Below are 18,594 nucleotides of genomic sequence, written 5' to 3'. Positions count from 1 at the left end.
GCTCAGTGCCACTTTTGCAATATGTATGGGGTAGAACACAGTGTAAACATTGTGAGGGCGGACCTGGAGAGGGATTTGTTGCGAGACACACTATAGCATCAAAGACTCCAAAACTAAGGTTGAGGGAAGGGGGGCTGTTTTTCTACTTTTGCTGCACTGCGCATCCACAGGCTTTCAGCTTTCATCTGACGCTGGCTCGGCTACAGAATGCTAAATTGAACATAATGAAAAATTCCCCTTCAATGCTCTGATCTCATTTTAGTCGTTTTAAAATTGCCTCTCTTCTGACTCATGCAGTGACAAACGAGGGAATAGTTTATTGAATAGAGGGTTTGTGGTGCTTAGACTCAGGCTTGTAGAGATATTGATAATTAATGATCACAATTAGCGAGTAGGTATTATAGGAACAGAAAATTAAAATGAAAATATTTCCTAATGCATAAACTCTATAACAAATTAAGTATTTAAAATCAATCAGTATCACTTCATTTGACCCTGAGAGGCAATTTAAAGGTGCACTGCGCAGCTTTTCCGTTGGAGGGTCAGTCACCTGCTTGTCTCCATGGAGATGTTATTGCTTTGCCTGGAATGTTTCATGGTATGACATTGAACACATCTATCTAGCATTTATTCATTGTGGGTTTTCTGTTGCTTAAAATATAATAATTCTCTGTGTGAATAGGGTTGCCTCCCCACAGATCTGATGTGTAATGTAGCCTAGTTGTCCCTTGAGTTGAGTAAGTCTACCATGGAACATTCTAGACAAAGGAATAACATCTCCATGAAGACAAGAAGATGACACTGAGAGGTAAAATACTAAAATACTAAAATACTATTGTTGAAGAAGTTTTCAGCTTATCCAAGAAATGATGGAAGTAAAAGGCTGGAGACCAACTGGACGTCTTAAGCAGGAGAAGTTTATTTATCATCAATAATACAAGCCTGGGGGGGGGACATAAAAGAGAAAAGTGAACATAGTATGATTTCAAAAGTGAACACAGTATGATCTTTAAGTGTTCAAGCCTCTTTGACTAAGCTTCCAAAGGAGGAGGTTTATAAAGCAAGTGTGGTGAGACTATGAAGGCCAGTAGACACCGGTTAGACAGCAATATGCCACAATTTAGATAATGGTATGCCAAGGGAAGATGATCGTGTTACTATAGCTCCTGTGAGTCAATGTTAAACTAAGAGATGTACATGAAGGATAAATTACTTAAATTCTTTTACAACTATAACTATAAAGCTCAAAAAAAGTCTTAGTGCAGCAAAACGGATAACAGTTATAGTCATCAGATCCTATGTCAGGGCAGTTTGAGGACAGTAAAAGCACTCAGGACAAATGTGTTTTTCCTCTCTGTCCTCTGTGTCCTGCAGCCCAGGCGTCACAATCAGCCTCTGTGACAGGAGTGGGCAATTATTTTTTCCATGGGACCACGTGAGAAATCAAAGCCAAAATGGTTAACTTAATTTTACATAATTCATTATTGTAAAAAGAAAGCAGTAAATAGCATTGTTTTGTTTTGGTTCTGGTAAGAGTTTATGTTATGACTAAGCAATGAAAAAGTGAGGTTGCCTTTATAGAAAATGTCATTAAAAAAACACCTCTAAAATTAAAGCAATGCAGCTTTAGTCCATGAATAAAGTAAAGTTTTAAAATATGTTTATTTTGTAATTCCAGGTGTGAAATAAGACATAATTATGTAAATGTATATGTACACATCAAAATAAATTAGAAAAATAACTAATAAAATATAAAATCAACAAAATACAATACAAGAAATATAAGAAAAACAAACTGCTCAAATCACACAATCCAAAAAGTCTTTAACTTCCCTTTTCCTTCCTTTGAACTGTACAAGCTGCCCTTCTTAGTTGGTTAATATCCCCAAAGTTATTAAGTTAAAATCTAAGATAAAAATGTCAAAAGTTTAAAGACTACTCATTGTGGCAGCCGGTCAGCCACAAGAGCAGCCAACCACAGTCATGGCAACCACAGAAAGCCGACAAAATGTAATGTTTAGTCTCTCATTTGTCCAGGAGTGGTCTAAGGTTTCAAAGGTAGAGATCTGGACAATGTTTTCAAATCAAATCATTTTCAATTTAATGGTTCTGGTCTGAGACAATAGGATTTATTTGACTGACTTCTGGATGAGTCTAAATGTCTGTTGTTCAAAAACTGTGTCTCTCTGAAACCTCTTCTTCTCTCAAACTGCCCAAATAAACTAAAATGAAAATTATGCTGTCTCTTACATTATCAATGTGTATCAAAAATGCATATTGAATCTTAATATATAATTACAAAACTGTTAAAAGGCCCATATTATGCCATTTTCTGATCTATGTTATGTTGTTTTCTCAACAAAAACCTACGTGGAGTTGTGTTTTGTTTCATTCACACATGTTTAACACACAAACTCTGCATATATTTAGGCTTGAGTTTTTATCTCAAACAGAAAATACTCAGTTTAACCTTGCAAGGTCAAGTGGTATTACGAAAAAATGCTCCATACAAACTTACTACAATCATTTGGACAATTTCAGCTCTGAAATAGCCAAGCTTTACTAAACAAAAGGTAAAATGTAGTTGCTTCATGACATCACAAGGTGGAACAGAGCATTTTAAGCTTTGGTGATGTAGACAGAATAATAATCAAGCATTAATCAAACGTGTGAATGAAACAAAACACAACTCCAGGTCTGTTTTTAATGAGGTAACAACATTATAACATGGCTTAAAGCTCACTAAAGTCAAATTTGTGTAATACCTTTAAGGCCTAATCTGTATTTGTGTTTTCAGGGCTATCTGTCTGAGGGTCTGGTCACCAAGTGGTACTGCTCACCCCGCCTCCTCCTGTCGCCCAACAACTACACCAAAGCCATCGACATGTGGGCAGCCGGCTGTATCCTGGCAGAGATGCTCACCGGGAACATGCTGTTTGCAGGTAAATGAACACAACATAAAGCAAAGAAAATATATAATGCACTAAAATGGATATGATGCTGTTTGAACACATTTTGGACACAGTTAAAGCAGCATTGCATGTTTATGGAACTTCTAAAAGCTTATTTGTCTTCTAAAATGTACGTTACTCCAAGTCAGGGCTGTACAATTAATAGAATCAGGCATTTCTAATTATCATTGATCAGCTTTTTAATGGAGATGTCTACAGTCAAGACTCAGTCAGTAAAAGATTGTGGAGGAAGAAAAGTGACTGTGTTTTGTTTGGACATTATTAAAGTCTGTTTTGTTGAAGAAAGAAATTATATTGAAAGCAATTTAGTTTTTATTCATTTGACAAAAAACATTTTGATTAAAAATGTAAGTCAATCAATATGAATCCGTGTATCATTCGTTCATTTGTTTTTCAATATAAAACCAAAAATAAGAAAACGAAAAAGAAAAAAAAAGTTTTCTTCATTATTTGTCTCCAAAACCAAAATGAAAAAAACAGATAACGATTTTTTTTTTTCAGTTTTTGATTTTGTGGTTAAATGAAAAATGGAAAAAACGGATAAGCCGTTTCCCGTTTACGTGACTTCCGTGACTGTGATGTCGCACATACTGCCGCGCATCGGGAACGAGTGACGCCATTTAAGGCATAATAACCAGACTTCTTTCCCGGGCCGTGGACAGAGAGGAGGCTGGCTGCGTAGAGAAGAGACCGGGAGAGGAGGAGGAGAGAACAGGAGAGAGGAGGAGGAGGAGGAGAGAACAGGAGAAGAGGAGGAGAACAGGAGAGGAGAGAGAAGAGGAGAGAACGAGGAGAGAGAGAGGAGGAGGAGGAGGAGGAGAGGAGGAGAGAACAGGAGAAGGGGAGGAGAGAACAGGAGAGAAGGAGGTGGAGAGAAGGAAGAGGAGAGAGAACAGGAGAGGAGAGAGAACAGGAGAGGAGGAGGAGGAGAGAACAGGAGAGAGGAGGAGAAAACAGGAGAGGAGAAGGAGGAGAGAACAGGAGAGAAGGAAGAGGAGAAAGAACAGGAGAAGAGAACAGGAGAGAGAAGAGAACAGAGGAGGAGAGGAAGAACAGGAGAGAGAGGAGAGAACAGGAGAAGAGAACAGGAGAGGAGAGAGAGAACAGGAGAGGAGGAGGAGAAAACAGGAGAGGAGAGGAGGAGAGAAGGAGAGGAAGAACAGGAGAGGAGAGAACAGGAGAGGAGGAGGAGAAAACAGGAGAAGAGGAGGAGAGAACAGGAGAGGACGAGGAGAGAACAGGAGAGGACGAGGAGAAGAGAACAGGAGAGGAGGAGAGAACAGGAGAGGAGGAGGAGAGAAAGAGGAGGAGAGAAAAGGAGAGGAGGAGGAGAGAACAGGAGAGAAGGAAGAGAGAGAACAGGAGAGAAGGAAGAGGAGAGAACAGGAGAGAAGGAAGGAGGAGAGAACAGGAGAGAACAGGAGAGAGAACAGGAGAGAGGAGGAGGAGAGAACGAGAGAGAGAGAAGGAGAGAGAACAGGAGAGAAGGAAGAGGAGAGAACAGGAGAGAAGGAAGAGGAGGGAACAGGAGAGGAGGATGAGGAAAGAACAGGAGAGGAGGAGGAGAGGAGTCGTGTCTTTCCGCTCGCTCCTCAGATCAGAATGAGCAAAAAAGTTCCGTGGCCCAAATCAAACTCTACAAATCTGTGCTGTGGCTCCTCTCTCGTTTAGTCAGATCATTAAAAAAAGTCACAGTTTGAGCCCATTTTCCGTGGTGTCGTTGCTCCATTGCTCTGGGATTAGAGGAGGAGGCGGGGGGACATACATGGAGGATGTTGCTCCGGTCGTGTTTGTACCTGTGTCTCTGTACCTGTGACTCGTAGTTCCACTCTGGTGCTTCGGGTTAAAGTTCCGCATCTTTTCGGCCTCATGTCTTTTCGCTTTTGGACAACAAGCCCAGGCTCACATACATTTATTCAATAACTGAGCTCTTATGAGACAAAAGTACAAACCTCAGCTAAAAAAAAAAAAAAGACTATTAAAAAACTAAAAAGATTATTATCTGAATATCACAACACATTTAACAAATGACATGACAGAAAAACCTGAAAACAAGACAGGCTATCCCATAAAACAAGTAGGACTTAGTAAAGAATAAAAATCAGGGACTGAGACTCAAAAGTGAAATCAAAGGCAATTTAAATTTATTTGAAATTTCAATAAATCACAAATCCGGTCACAGTCATCAAAAAAGAAACTCTGTTCTGTGTTTGAATGTTGTGAATCCGGAGGTCTGGGTCTTATATTTCTTCTCCAGCAGATGACGCCACTGCTCTGGGCGACGCAGGGTACTTGGTTCTTAGGTTTTCCTCTGTAAAACTCAGTCAAAGGTCAAAAAGTCAAAAGTAAAGCTCAGATTTCCCCAAATTTCATAATTTTGTTTGAGAAAGTTTTTTTTTTTTCTTTCTAAATTCTACACACATTACACATTTTATTCAACATTACAATATTTACAGATTTACAGAATAGTTTACAGATGTACTTTTTATTCTAGCAGCAGGAGGCATTCTGGTAATCACGACTAAATCAAACCTATAACTATAACTTAAATCCGTCTTTTATCTTGTAGCTTTAAAGTTGATACAGTCAGTATATTAAAGTGCATATGGAATGCTAGAAATCTTCATAAATATAATTGCTAATTTTATTTCCTGGTTGAACATAGACAGCAGATACAAAGCCAATTTCATAACTTTTACCTAGCAACAGCACTGTGAAAAAGGGGCGTGTCTAAAATTACACAATAGTTTAATACATGCATCACGAATTTCGGACTTCTGGTCATCGTGCAATGCATACTGGGAAGGATCCTCCGAAAAAGTGAGCATCAAACCGCCATGTTTGATTTCGCAGTGGGATGCATCTATTGTCAAAGCCAGTCTTTTCAAGTCTTTTGAACCATATCACTTTTGTTTCTGGTTCTGATATTGTCATATTTTAGTTTTGGGATTCGGACATCGTAATTGTGTGGATGTTGGATCCTAACAGCAGAAAACGGGCTTCCGAAGTATGCAAACTCCGTAAATGCAAAGGGGAATCAGATGAGTGTGACTGCAAACCTCCGTTCAAACTGTTTCCCTTCTCAACAGAATTGAAAAATAGTGAAAGGCAAAGATGATGGGCAGTACACACATACAGGAAGGACGAAAAAGTTAACCTTTGACTGCCTAAATCATCCTGAATTTGCAGGGAACATTTTGTATGTGGAGCTCCATCAAAGCGGGATCTCGTTTGTTAAGCGAGAGGTGCAGAAGACAAACAGTCTAAGCTCGCACTTTCTTGTTCTTGTGGTTTTACAGCAACATCACGTCTTGGTCGCTTTGCAGTGGAAGTTGTTTCTTGGTGAACAGCTGGTGCCTTCCGCTTTGGTGTTGACTTTTTAAATTTGTAGCCAAGGTTGAGTGAGGGATCGGGATTTTGCTTTGATGGCGCTCCACATACAAAATGTTTGCTGCAATCTCTGATGATTTCTTAGGCAGCCAAAGGTTACCAACACTGCCCATTGCCTTTGCCTTTAACTATTTTTCTATTCCGTTGAGAAGGGAAACAGTTTGAACTGAGGTTTGCAGTCACACACAGATCTGATTCCCTTTTGCATTTATGGAGTTCGCAAACTTCCGAAGCCCGTTTTCCGTTGTTAGGATCCAACAACCGCACAATTACGATGTCTGAATCCCTTAACTAAAACACAACAATATCAGAACCAGAAACAAAAGCGATATGGTTCGAAAGACTTGAAAAGATCGGCTTTGACAATAGACGCATCCCACTGTGAAATCAAACATGGCGGTGTGATGCTCACTTTTTTCGGAGGATCCTTCCCAGTATGCAGTGCGTGATGACCGGAAGTCCGAAATTCGTGATGCTTGTATTATTTCTGCATTTAAAAGTTTTGATAACAGACATATTCCTTTTTAGAACCACTAAGTCCTTTATTTGTGTGATTTTCTTTTCAACTTTTGTCCAGAAACTAACACAAAACTGATGTAAAACTATGATAAATATTCACCACAAGTAATTATCACCAAACCAAGTATAAATATTAGAAAAAGCTGCCATACACACTTTAAGATCGGGCTAAAAGAGGCAGGTTTTACGCCGAAGCAACCCTCTCCATTTATCCAGGCTGGGGACTGGCACAGAGGGACACACACAGCGCCCCCTGTGGCTGGATTAGACCCACCGCCCGTGTTTGTACAGAGTTAGTGTGTTAGTAAGTGCGTGCAGACATACTCACAGTAAACAGCAGCCACCTTTGGACCTGTAAAGACTCATTTAAAAGTTTAGTAAAACAGTTTAGAGCTGCAATGAGAAGAATCAGAAGAGTTAGGGTTAGAACTGTCATTTCACAAGACAAGCCCAAAACAATTTTACAACACACACAATGGCAAAATTAATGAAATTTAACCTTTAACCCTGTAAAGTAAATACAATGTTTAAACAGAAATATCAACGTATTTCAAACGAACAGACCCTGTGCAAACCTGTGGAAGAGTTGGATTAGGACACGAATACCAGACTTTCAGTTTAGTGTCAGGGTTAGGACCAGAGCCATCAGACTCTATAAAGCAGTCCAAATCTGGCCCACGCTTAGACCAGTTCAGACCAAACCAAATATAAAACATACACACAACCTAAAGATCAAGTCAGTTTTCAGAAATTTTTAACTCCAAATGAAATGTTGAAGGGTTAGTTTACAATAAGTAATATCAGTTTCACCCAACCATAACATGTTTTACCAGCCTGTTTAAATCTGGCCCATATTTAGACCAGTCGGGTCACACACCAAAAACACACAAGGGCCCAAGCCCCAAGTGCAACCTGTGGAAATTATGGTGTAAACAATTAATGTGGCCCACTCCACATTTAGACCAGATAAGACCAAGAGAGACCAGCAGTCTCCATAAAAGTGAGCCAATGTTTAGAATATAGCCCACTTTTGGACCAGTTTAGGCCCAAAACTAAAGCCTGTAGCATAAAATCCTCAGTATATTCAGGGCTTGTTTAGAGAGGATTCACACAGAAATGTCACCTACCTGAGTAAAAGTCTGCATGAACAGACCAATAAAACCGGTGAAGCCTGGAGCACGGAAAGATCCCTGTAAGATTATGTCAGACACAAATCCAATGCCAAAGGGTCAGAACTGTTACATTCAGACCACAAAAAAGTGACAGAACACAAGGGCCTCAACCCTCGGACCAAAACTCAAGTCAAGATGAGTGGCTGAGCACTCACAGCAAGAAGGTTCCTTTGTGTGCAGAATCTGCACAAGTGTATGGCAGCAGCTCACTGCTCCTGACAGGCTGCCCCAGCAGCACTTTGTTGATGATGAATGAGTCAAATGTAGAGGGAGAATTTCCCTCCAAAATTCCCTACTGAAATATATTGTACCTTAAGATTATTCCAAATGATCAGGTTTTAAAACGATGTCAGTATCATATGGCAGACATGTTTTAACTTTAGCTGTTTTCAAATAAAATAAACTAACATCTGCTACAGTTGTCGCAGATGATTTTCATGTCTCACAGTTGCAAGACACGAAGTAGATTTAGCTTAGATTAACTATGAACTAAATAACAAAGATAATAATATAATAATAATAATAAAGTGATTGCAGCAGTTCTTTAATCGTGCAAATAGAAAATACTTAAATGCTGCTTGTCAGCCTAAAGTATCTGCACATAAGAGTGTGAGTCTCATATAGACTTGAGATGATTTTGGCCAATTTGATATTTGGCATATTTTGAGAGAACAAACTGTATGTAATGTGAAATAAGGCAACAGCACCAACAGTTTATTGTACAATATCTACAATTTATTGTTAAAAACAGCAACTGTAGAGTTTTGAGTCCTCACAGAGGACACTGAGCACGGACCGTCTTCAGCCTGAAACAACAGAAAGAAAAAGTGATTTCACATCAGACTGAGCAGAGGAGTGTGCACTGACCCTTAAAGATTAGACACATGAACCATCGAATCCGTGTATCATTCGCTCATTTGTTTTTCAATATAAAACCAAAAATAAGAAAACAAAAAAACAACAGTTTTCTTCATTATTTGTCTCCAAAACCAAAATGAAAAAAACAAATAAAGATTTGTTTTTTCATTTTTCGATTTTGTGTTTAAATGAAAACACTTCCCGTTTACGTGACTTTCGTGACTGTGATGTCGGACTGAACCAGGACTGATCCAGGTCCGGGACCACACCGGGACCAGACCAGGACTGAGACCGGGACCAGAGACCGGGACCAGACCGGGACCAGAGCGGACTCCGAGCTTTGACTCCAAGCCTCCGCAGGGTCCTAGCCCCAGCTTCGAGTTCCGGCCCTGCCGTGGCCTCTGAGCGTCCGGTCTGGTCCCAGTCTCGTCCCGGTCTGGTCCCAGTTTAGTCCCGGTCTGGTCCCGGTCTAAGGATGCTTTCACACAGACAGTATTTGGTGCGCACCAAACGGTCCATTCGAACCAAAAGCTCTAAGTTCGGTTTGTTTTCATTGGCGTGAAAGCTTCAATCGGAATCGGACCAGCCCCAAATCAAGAGGACCACATCAAGAAAGAGGTGGTCTCAGTTCACTTGAATCCGCACCAAATACCAAATTTTGGTGCGGTTCCTCTGGTGTGAACACGAACCTGGGTCCAAACCAGAGACAGCAGGTCCAAACAAACTATTCCAACTAGCAGGAGCAGCTCCGGTTCAGGCCGGGCTCAGATGAGATGGAGCAGGGAGTGATATTAGGAGCTTCGGCCTGAGAAGCGCTTTTTCCCGGGAAGAACCAAATGCGCGGAAGACGAATGGTCAAAACAATATAACCAACCAAACTGGACTCATGCTTCTGTCCGGATGCTTTGCACCACCTCGGAACCAGCCGCGGTTCTGGACCGTAGCAACCCGTCCGGACCTGTAGTCCACAGCGCATTCTCGCTTTCCCCGCACAGAAGCAGCATGCAGACGATGACACGGAACTGTTCGGACCACTGGTCTCGGTCTCAAACGAATTGTTATCCGTTTTTTCATTTTGGTTTTGGAGATAAATAATGAAGAAAACTGTTGTTTTTTTGTTTTCTTATTTTTGGTTTTATATTGAAAAACGAATGAACAAATGACACACAGATTAATATGGAAAAAAGAATTTGTGATACATTTATTATCATTTGGGAAAGCCCTTCTCTTCCTTGTCTGAAACTAAAATTGACAGTTATAAAATACAAGTGGCAAAACCTACAACATATCAAGTTACTTTAAAATTATGTATAGGCCTAAGTGACAAAATGTTACATGCCATATTGCAGCTTCATGCATTCATTCAATCAACACCTAGTGCCTCCTCTCATTTTCATTTCTCTCCAGTGACTAGGTCAGTGACTAGGGTCCCTTGTGTGGTACAGCACAAGAGTAAACAAAGCAGTTGAGATGGATGTAGACAAAGACATACATTCTGTGTTGGCAACGATTCCCGAGATCAAGGGTCTAAAGCCGGAACAAAGAAAATGTTTGGTGAATTTTATCAAGGTGATTGAGGTTATTGCCCTTCTTCCTATGGCAGCGGTCTCCAAACTTTTTCCCCCGTTGAGCTACTTTTACAAAATGAAAATACCAGAGAAAATGCCTTTTAGCGGTCAGGCCAGCCTTAGATGAGGTACAGTTAGATGCCTATAAAACATAAACCGTTATCTATTATCTTATTATCTATTACTGTTATCTAGCTACAGGTTGGAGATCCCTGTCCTGCGGGATTTGGGAAAAGGTTAATATACCAGTTAGCTCATTACATATGTCACGACCATATAGCAGCGATTGGTTAAATTTAAAAAAGTACCCACCTACCGTCAAGCGAACAAATCCTAATGCTGTGAGGTCAGATGGTATCTACGAAGTGAAACCGGCTGATGAATCAGGACAGGTGCTAATACCGTGGGTAAGATAAATTGAAGTATATCTTTGCATTCTGCTCCATAAACTCCTACCAATCACATAGGCACCACTTTTATTCAAGGTGGGTGAATACGATGAAACACTTCAGCCAAATCAATACAGTCCATGCCCAATTGATTTTTTGTTTAGTTTTTTATCTTTCTATCATGTTAATACGTTGTTCTCTCATCAAATACATGCTAGAAGAGGTTTGAGATGTCATCCATGCATGTTTTAGTATTTTAGCAATCTCTCTCATCTCCTGGGCCCTATTCGAACCCTCCTTATGGTCCTCCTCTCTCCATAAATATACAAAAACATGATACAAAACTACACTACATCTTGATGAAAAAAAATATAAAAAAATCAATATTAACTTATGTAATTGTTTGTCATTGTAATATTGTAATATTCTAAAAATATGTTGTACCAAGGTTAGTTCAATAGCGTGCACCAGAACTTTGTGTCCTTAAAGCCCATTAGCAGATTAGACAGCAGCACTACTTTCCAAACATAAAAATCTAACTTGGTGTTTAGTATTCACGAGACAAACTCCAGAGGCCAAGGGGAGTCTCATTTAAAAGCAGGTAGGGGTGAAAAACAGTCTATGAGATGCTCTTTTACACCAACAAACCAGAAGTTTCTGTCTGTTTTTCTTTGTGAAGACCTTGAGTTTCTGTGCGTGAGAGGAATATCAATTTTGACAGAGTTTGAGGGTGTCTTAAAATGTCTGACAGGCAGAACAGACCTCGGCTCCCTCTGCACCTCTGACTGGTTTTACACTGTTTCATCAAGTGCAAAATGTTATTAGACAATTACATGGATGTTTGGGATGTTTAGAGTTAGAAAGGGTAACTTTTAAGTTTTATGTTGTTTAAAACACCAGCATCACCATGTTATTATGTTGTTTCCTCATCAAAAATATACCAGTTGTGCTTTGTTTCATTCACAGCTGACAGACTCTGCATAATTTTTTAAGTTTTTCTCTCTGCTCCACTTTGTTTTTAAACTCTCATACACTTTCACTAGAATCATTTGGAGAATTTCAGTGCTGGAATTACCAATCTCTACTGCACAAAAGGTAAAAGGAAGCTGTTAACTTGAAAACTAAACCTTCATGACATCACAACTTGGAACAGAGTATTTTCAGATACAGACAGACTAATGATAAAGGATTTCTCAAACATGTGTGACTGAAACAAAACACAACTCCTGTTTTTGGTGAGATAACATTATAGCATGGCTTAAAGCTCATAAGAGTCATTTTTATGTAATATAGGATCTTTTCATTTTCTGATCTTGAGTAATATTAGTTTGAAATATCTTAGTAGCTGGAAAGGAGTTCAAATAAAGATGGGTGAAATTGTGGCAAAAAGAGCTGTATGAACAAACAAACAAACAGTATGTAACTTCCAAATAATATTTCTTCACTTTTGGGGGTGATGTGAGAGCCTGGTAATTCAACTCAGCCAATTCTTTTATTTATTTATTTGTTTGTTTGATTAGTTATTTATCTATTATCTATCTATTTATTTTGTTATTTTCCCCCTTTTTTTTAAACTTCTACTATTCTTTTACTTCTACTCTACTTCAGTTGTGTATATATGGTTTGACAGTATGAGCATGTTTCCCTGTACTGGTGCCCTCTAGTGGTGGTTATATTACATTACAAATTACCAGTGAATGTTGTGTTTGCGCGCTGCTCTCTGCAGTAATGTAAATGCATAATAACCATAATAACCAGTGATAATATTGAATTTACTGTAACAATAGTAACCCAAAACATTCTGATACACACAAACATGGAGAAATACTGATTTATTTTCATCTGCTTTAATTCAGTTTAATATATATATATGATATATGCAAATGTTTTACACTTGATTTAAATATTGCCCTAGAGCTCTGACATTTTCTCAAGTGCCTCCCTTTATATTCTAAGTCAAATTAATCGACCCTTCTTCATAAATCCCTCATGTCCTGCTCTGCTCTGTGTGTTTAGGGGCTCATGAGCTGGAGCAGATGCAGCTGATCCTGGACACAGTTCCTGTTCTCAGGGAGGAGGACCGACGAGAACTGTTGCGGGTGTGTAACTGTCTCATGTTTACTCTGTGAGGACAAATATGTCACTGGACTTGTACACTGAGCTTAAAGGGAGGCTATAGATCTGTGGCCTTTAAAAAGACCGGTAAAAAAAACACACACACACACACACCTGGGATGGGTATAACTCATGTGCTGTCTCATATGGAAGCTCAGACTCAGTCACTGAGCTGCAGAGGTTGCACTAGCACTGTTTAATGATTGACTATGGGTGCTGTGGTTTAGGTAGTAAGGATTCAGTTTCAGGGAGAAATTTTAGGTTTTTTTTTTTTTTTTTTTTCTAACTGGTTTAATGCAATGACATTGTTGGTTAAAATATGTCATACTGTGCAAAGACTGACTTGGAATATTATCATGGTTCCCCGATAAATATAGTGTCTCTGTGTTGTAGGTGATGCCGTCTTATGTCAGTGATGGATGGAGAGTGAAGAGGCCGTTCTCCGAGCTGCTGTCGGGTGTGGACCCTCAGGGTGAGTGACAGATGCACACACACTTTACTTTGGTGAGTGCTAATGCTAAGCTATCATTCAATCACTCACTGCTGTCACATCACACAGCCCCTGAAGAACAGATGTGGGGCTTGTCTTTTGGAACTCTCTATTCTCCCTGGGAGAATATAATTATTGTGCTTTCAGCACTTTTTAGTCTGAGCATGTAATTATAACAATAATGTTGGAGCTGATCCTGTGGCACAGAGCAGAGTTTAAGAAGCATGACTGGCGTGAGATGCCCTCCACAGAGCAGTTGTAACATTGTAATAGACTGTTTTATTTCCTCTGTAGCTGTGGATTTCTTGGGCCGTATCCTGACCTTTAATCCCATGGACCGGCTGACGGCAGAGGCGGCGCTGTCCCACCCGTTCATGTCTCCATACGCGTGTCCAGAGGACGAGCCTGTGTCCTCTCAGCCCTTCAGGATCGAGGATGAGCTGGAGGACAGTCTGAGCGAGGCCTGTCTGAGCCACTGCAGCAGCTCCACAAACTGGGACAGGTCTGTGTGTGCTACTGTTTATATCTCTGTGGTATAGGAGGCAAAGTGACCCTAGCTCCTGCGTTTCTCCTCCCTCCTCCCTCCTCCATAAACCTGGACATTAATAATTCAGAAGTCATGACGCAGACCGACTCATTGCTCTAGTCTGTACATTTTGGATGCACAAGTTAGAACACAGGCCAATTTCTTTCACAAAACATGATTCTTAACCTTCTTAATGTTAACCTTAACCTTCTTAAATGTAAGAATTTCTATTTTACATCAGGTTCTACTTCTCTTTGTCTTGTCATCTTACGGAATGTGACAGAGATTTTTCCTTCTCTTTGTCTTGTCATCTTACGGAATGTGACAGAGATTTTTCTAAGACTCTCTCTCTCTCATGTTTCTCTCTGTAGGTTTGGGAACAGCCTCTCCACAGACTTGTGTTGGCAGCACTCGGGGGGCCGGTGCCGCTGTATGCCCCCCAGTATCATGACCTCTGACCTGGGTGACACAGAGGACGAGGAGGTGCAGAAGGACCCAAGGGCGAACTCTGCTACTCTGATAGAGGAGGCGCAGGTAACAGCATGCTAGAAAAGTTTTAGTCTTGTTGCCTTCATCAGAGCTTTTTTTCTTTTCAACAGCTAATTCTTAGTTCGAACCATATCTAACATGGATTTAATGTTTTTATGTTATTGCCACCATGTATTTTTTCAGGTGGACCCACGCAAATACTCCCATAGCAGCTCTGCCGAACGGTTCTTGGAGCATTCGCACTCGTCCCTGGATCGGGCGTTCATGTCCGGGGATCTGGACTGCGGCCGCTCCTGTGACTACAAAGTGGGCTCTCCCTCTTACCTGGACAAAATCGCCTGGAGGGAGGGAAAACCACAGCACTACTCTGAACCCAAACTCATTCTAGATCTGTCCCACTGGAAACGCAATACCAGCAGCAGCCTGAACGTCCCGTCTGAACCAGTAGGGGGCAGCGTGGAGGACGTGGAAATGGAAATGAAGACTGAAGAGGAGGAGCAGGGAAGTGGCGATTTGTTCCAGGAGATTTCACGTTGGGTTGAAAGCACGCAATCACGGCTTCACTCACCCTCTCCTAGCTCGTTAATAGAACCAGTTTTTCCTAATTGCTACACTTCCTCTCCTCCTTTACCCCTTTCTCCGACCGACCAGCAAGCTCCAGTCTTCCACTACACAGAAGTTATCCAACCTCCCTCGCCCGAATTTGAACGCTCACCGAGTCCAATTCCTCCTAATACCACCTCGTTCACTTCGCTTCCTTCCCTCGTCCCCTCATCTCCTACCTGCATCATCCTCCCCCGCTCGCCCGCCTCCCCCGCCTCTCGCCCCATCTCTCCGCGCTTGTTCCCTCTCCGAAAATGTTCCCAGAATTCCTCGACTTCCTCCATGTCTCAAAACGACGGATCGCTGGAATCGTTGCCCGTTAAGCAAAAAGAGCACCTGTTTAACCTGGACGTGTTTATCTCCAAAGCGCTGAAGTTGTGCCGTCACGCGAAAGATAAAACGGAGGGGAAAGAAAGCGAGGGATGCAGGTTGGAAGGACGACAGCAAACAAATGGGAATAAACCAAAAAGTGCCAAGGCTTCCAGAGCATCGGACTCCTCCACCACCCACCCCGCACTCATAGGAGGAACAGTAGCTTGCATCTCAATTTTTTTTATTTTGTTTTATTGTAAAGAATGAACAATATTATTAGTTAAAATGACTTGAAATCAGATCATATTGATTTAGAAGTTTTGATTTATTCACTATTGGATCTAAGTTGAAACTAGTTTGAGTTTCACTTGCAAGAACCATGACGAGAACCACCGAGGGCATAGGTTTGGTCTCAGGTTTGGTGGGGACATTATCAGCTAAACTCCCCATGAAACCAACTGATAGGTTACTTGATTAACAGATTAATTATATAATATTGTTTACTTTTCATATGATGAACACTGCAAAAAACAAACAGCACATCTTTATAAGAAAGGGTCAAATTTATGAATTCTTTCCAAAAACACACAGAGTCTGGGCAGGTCCAAGTGAGAGGTGGTTTCATTTTTCAGTTTGCAAAATGTTCAGTTTGTGTCCATTGCCATTCTAAGATGATTCTTTACTGAATAACAGAGATGTAGAAGTTTGTAGCAGGTTTTCCTTTGCTTGTTGGTGATGAGATATTTGTGAGGTCATGTCCATACCTTTTTCCATGAAATATTGTCAGTAGAGTCGGGCTGCTAACAGCGCACGAGTAGGGCACCGTTTGGGAGGTGCACTTGTGGTGATGATACTTGCTCTTTTTCTGTGGCGACTCATTATAAGGTGAGTTTAATTGAAGATGAAGCCCAGTAAGTTTCTTTTGAAAAGTTTTTCAAAGTTTGGTGCAGCGTCTTCACTCACGCCTGCTCAAGCCGCCATCTTCAGGTGCGGCCCTGTCCTGTCGCTTCCCCAGTTTAGGCTCCAGGCTTCACCAATGACATCACTCTGTTACAGCCAATGAAATAGCGGCAGGTGTAACTCTGTCGTCATATCACTGAATACATCTCAGAATCTCTAATAAACAAAATGTGAACTAAAACATGTTAAATTAATACTATTGAGTTTGGAAAAATATCAGAATAAATGTATATTTTTGTTTATTAAAATAAAATGGCAAATATGCGTAGCGACTATTTTGTCTTCCCCAAATATTGGTTGTGACATGTCTCCACCGTCCCTACGCAAACCTACGCCCTTGCACACCACAACAATGTAATACAATAAGGATATTTTTGACGATGGATAGATGTGATGGCTGAGAGGAGACTTTGGATGGGACCTCCCTCCTTTGTCGACGATGTCTTCAGGCTGAGATGAGAGACACGAGGTGGGAGGGAGGGGTTCCAGAGAGCAGAGACAGACGGTGTTATTAGGATAGGCCTGTATAAATACGGCTTCTGGGTAATTGACGCTGTGGTTGAGCTGAGTTGTGGTTTGTTGGAGAGGAGCAAGGGGAGGCTGAGGCGTGGTCCTGCTCCTGAATCTCTTGTTGGTAGGGTTATTATTAATATTTTTTTTGGTTCATTTTAAAAGTAAAAACTAATAAAACAGATAATAATATTGTTCACAAATACTAGTTTTTGTAATTTTGTTTTACTGGGATTGCTGTTTTTGGTGCTTTCTCCTACCATGCATATTAGCACTAGCCTGATTCATCAGCCGGTTTCACTTTGTGGAAACTGTCTGACCTCACAGCATTAGGATTTGTTTGCTCGACAGTAGGCGGGTACTTTTTTTATTTAACCAATTGCTACTTTTTGGTCATGACGTATGTACTGTACCAAATCCTGTAGGAAGAAGGGCAATATCATCTTTCCCCTTGGTAAAATTCACCAAACATTCTCTTTGTTCTGGCTTTAAATCCTCGATCTGGAGAATCATTGCCAACACAGAATGTATGGCTGCGTCTACATCCATTTTGACCGCTTTGTTTACTGTTACCACAAAAGGGACCAGGACAGGCACTTGATTTTGACATTATGGCTTCACAGCTCTTCGCTGATTGGCGGGGTTCTTACAAACCGTCTAGTGTATTTTAATTTAGTCGCTGGAGAAAAATGAAATTGAGTGGAGGCACTAGGTGGCGCCAGCCTGGTTATATTAGCACCTTATTCAACTTCAGAATAATATTACAGATTGTATTCATGTTGAGTTGCATATTTTACTAAACACACTTTTACACTTACTTTAGATAGGCGCCATACATTTAAATAGAAAGTAAAATTTAAAATGTATACATTTATACTGTATATTTGCCAGAATTACATTATACTGGAATTACTCCATACAAAATCCCAAAGTAACTAAATATGACAATCCACTGCTGAATCAATATTATAATTCTGAATTCAAGTCATTTCACATAATGTAGATAAGACCTCCTTTTTGCAATGTAGTGCTCAAATCAACTAATTTTTAAACTTACATTTTGTTTTTAGCATTTGGGGAAATTACTGAACATGGATTGTTTCTTATTTTTTAGCAAATTTCATATGGAAACTGATTTGCACTTGACTGGAACATTTGGTTGTAATCTAAGGATTTCGTTAACAATGTTTTAAAATGGGATTGACAGCATAGATTGTATAACTTTACACATTCAGTTTATAATACGTTAAATGGGTCAAAATCCTTTCACTCAAAAAAAAAAAGTGTCCCACTGAGTGCAATAGATGTCAATCCAACTGCTTTGAAACAAAAACAAAAACACAAGTCTTCCAAAGGTGTTACTCACTAAAAGTCTAATTTCTTATTCATATTATACAAATGTTTTGACAGATGCTGATAGTGCAACTGATGCATTACAAAGTTGTACAAAATGTGAAAATTATGCTCAGTTGGTTCATTCACATATTATTGAAGACTGTTGATAGTGACGTGTGTGTGTGTCTGCAGTATTTTAAAAGTGCTATTGTCATATATGGTTCATTTGGTGAGAGTTGTCTTTCAAATGTAGAGTTATGTATAATATAACTGTTTTAAAGGTGCACTATGTCACTTTTCTGGTGGAAGGTCTAAACCACTTTGCCTGAAATTTTGCCTGAATATCTGAAATATCGCATTGCACTTTTGTAAAATTCTATATTTAT

General features: G+C 40.2%; 1 protein-coding gene across 1 annotated transcript in view; it reads left to right on the top strand.

Moving 5' to 3' along the window:
* The window catches only part of mapk4 (mitogen-activated protein kinase 4), a 33,805-nt gene extending 18,191 nt beyond the window's left edge, over window positions 1-15,614 (top strand). Inside the window, 7 exon segments of the mRNA XM_020932328.2 lie at window positions 2,798-2,942; window positions 12,885-12,967; window positions 13,377-13,455; window positions 13,768-13,975; window positions 14,371-14,533; window positions 14,672-15,496; window positions 15,498-15,614. Coding sequence (XP_020787987.2) covers window positions 2,798-2,942; window positions 12,885-12,967; window positions 13,377-13,455; window positions 13,768-13,975; window positions 14,371-14,533; window positions 14,672-15,496; window positions 15,498-15,614 — 1,620 coding nt within the window.
* The last annotated feature ends 2,980 nt before the right edge of the window (window positions 15,615-18,594 follow it).

The sequence above is a fragment of the Boleophthalmus pectinirostris genome, unplaced genomic scaffold (assembly GCF_026225935.1).
Source record: "Boleophthalmus pectinirostris isolate CB_2022bp ecotype Guang Dong unplaced genomic scaffold, ASM2622593v1 HiC_scaffold_4, whole genome shotgun sequence".
NCBI lineage: Eukaryota > Metazoa > Chordata > Actinopteri > Gobiiformes > Gobiidae > Boleophthalmus > Boleophthalmus pectinirostris.
The sequence above is the reverse complement of the archived record's forward strand: the minus strand, read 5'-3'. Positions and strand labels throughout refer to the sequence as shown.